The following is a 2,463-nucleotide window of genomic DNA, read 5'->3' on the forward strand; positions in this document are numbered from 1 at the left end:
ATTATGAAGAAGTATGCATATGAAGTTCTAGTTAAATATGTAATGTAATTGTAAACGTACTTAAGTGATAAAAAGAGTATTATGTAGTATTAGAAAAACTAATTAAAATGTCTACTTATTAATGAAAGCGTGTTTGATTAAAATAAAGGAGTATTATGGTTACTCTCCATTCTCATAAAATGCACCATCTCCTTGAGGGTCATATTGATCTTCATCGGTGTCCACGTCGGTTGCACCCTCATGAACTTCCGGAAAGGCATCATCAATATGCATGTTTGGAATATCACCATATCTCAGACCTTCTCCGTGTCGGTTCCATATGTGTGTAGTGAGTTCCAAGCGAAGTTGTGCCCAAATCGCAGGGTTGTACATATATGAGGAGGTAGCCTTACATTTCCTTGAATTGGAGGTTGAGGTTCATCTCCCGTGATCCTCCCCCAATCCGCATTGCGATATTCCACCTCAACACACATGTTGTGCATTATCAAGCACCCCCTCATAATTGCCTTCATGTCAGATTTTTTATAATAACGACAAGGTTTCAATATAATGCCAAACTTACCTTTTAAACCACCAAATGCACGTTCTATGTCCTTCCTTTTAGCTTCTTGATATTGATTGAAAAGACCTTCTCTAATGTTTGAGACGGGTTTGTCTCCTTGCACGATGCAACCATACATGGGATATGCACCATCTCCTAGGTAGTACCCCTGGTCGTAATTCTTTCCATTTATTTGATAATGACAAGGAGGTGCTACACGAAGAAGTTGTCTATCGAACAAACCCGAAGCATGCAAGACATTAAGATCATTGTTCTGCCCACCCAACCCAAAATAGGAATGCCAGATCCATCTATCATATGTATCTACCGTTTGCAAAACAACCGAGGGATATGGCTTATAGCCGCTGTGGGAACCTGCTTGATCCATTGGACATGCTCTCCATGCCCAGTGAAAACAATCGACACTACCAAGCATACCAGGAAATCCCCGAGATTCATTTTCTGCTAAAATCCTTTCCGTATTTTGAGCGGTAGGTTGACGCATATATCGACTATTATAAATCCAAATAATTGCATCCATAAACTTCATAGCATAATGGTAGATAGTGGTGGCTCCCATTTGTGTGTAATCATCCAAGTAATCCGGTGCAATGCCTTTGGCAAAATGTTTCATGACGGCAACCATTTTCATATATGGAGAATGACCAGGAATACCGCAAGCATCCGTTTGTTGGCGAAAATCATGGTCAAATTCACAAACTTGCTCTAAAATTCTCAGAAAAAGTGGACGAGGCAAAGCAAACCGACCTTTGAACTTCTTTGGCCTATTTTCGATTTTGGAAATTCCTTGGTGTCCAAACTTCCTTGGTCTATAAATACCAAAGTTTGCATTTCTAGCAAACTAATCCTCAGAGCCATCAAAACTACCTAGTTGTGTTGTTACTGGTGGAGCCGCTTATTTGGAGACGAAAGTAACCTAATTAGGGGAAATCTCTTACGGCCACTCAGTTTAAAGACTTATTTGGGATTGAGAAGCTCTATTAGTACCGTCGGTGGGAAACTAGATAACTGCGGTTTATTATTAGTTTTCGATTGATTTGATTGACTAACAGTTGTTGAACTTTTATTGCACCTAGTTTGTTTATGCTTGAGAATCTTCTCTTCTGATATAATATTCACTCAAACTAGATCGAAGTTTCGACGGGGATCTTTAAACTGTTTGTAGTTCTAAAGACGTCTTGTGATAATCCATTGTTAACAGACTCCGTTCTGTGCGTGATTGATCACAAGAGATTCAAGTTGATTGTGTGCAGGTGTTTATTGAAGATCTAAGAAGATTTGAAGACAAAGAAGACTTTGAAGATTTCTGATTTGGGTTCATAATCTTTGGTGTGCACAATAGTTGTTTCGGTTAAAGAGGATCCAACTATAATCAGTCTATCCTTGTGGTAGATTGGATTGATTAGTCGAGTAGATCGGCATCAATGCGTTTCTTTGTGATTCAAAGTATTGATTGCAAAATCTAGAAGATTACTTCGATAATTGTTAGTAGATAGATCTAAGGACCTGAAAAAGGAGTTTATTGAGATAAACGGAAGAGCCTTTTGTCGAACTCACATCACTTGGTTGAAAAGAGTTGATACCAAACATATTTGTTGTTCCTTTACTGTTTGGAATACGAACCAAAGGAATTGTTCCAAGTACGTGACTTATTACAGTTGGAGGCGTGGGAATACATACGGAACTAGGTGCACTATAGGTTTAGTTGCTTGGTCTCAATTATACGAAGTTGGTTTTATTTTTTATAGCGGCTTAATCCTGAGAGTATTCAATTTTGGACAAGGTCCCAGGGTTTTTCTGCATTTGCGGTTTCCTCGTTAACAAATTCTTGGTGTGTCTTTTACTTTTCTATTTCCGCAATTATAATTTTTTTTATTATAATTAGAAGTAAAATACACAAA

The 2,463-nt window shown here is 38.1% G+C and overlaps 1 protein-coding gene across 1 annotated transcript; it reads right to left on the bottom strand.

Moving 5' to 3' along the window:
• Positions 1-293: 293 nt before the first annotated feature.
• Positions 294-1,187, bottom strand: LOC113349971. The gene has a single exon (XM_026594022.1). It carries the CDS (start codon positions 1,185-1,187, stop codon positions 294-296), a length of 894 nt encoding a protein of 297 aa, XP_026449807.1.
• Between the last annotated feature and the right edge of the window lie 1,276 nt (positions 1,188-2,463).

This window comes from Papaver somniferum, chromosome 1, assembly GCF_003573695.1.
Source record: "Papaver somniferum cultivar HN1 chromosome 1, ASM357369v1, whole genome shotgun sequence".
In the NCBI taxonomy this organism is placed as follows: Eukaryota; Viridiplantae; Streptophyta; class Magnoliopsida; order Ranunculales; family Papaveraceae; genus Papaver; species Papaver somniferum.

Bases quoted from the DNA above. Each gene is read 5' to 3' on its own strand.
- LOC113349971 (XM_026594022.1), bottom strand. From the start codon at position 1,187: ATGGTTGCCGTCATGAAACATTTTGCCAAAGGCATTGCACCGGATTAC.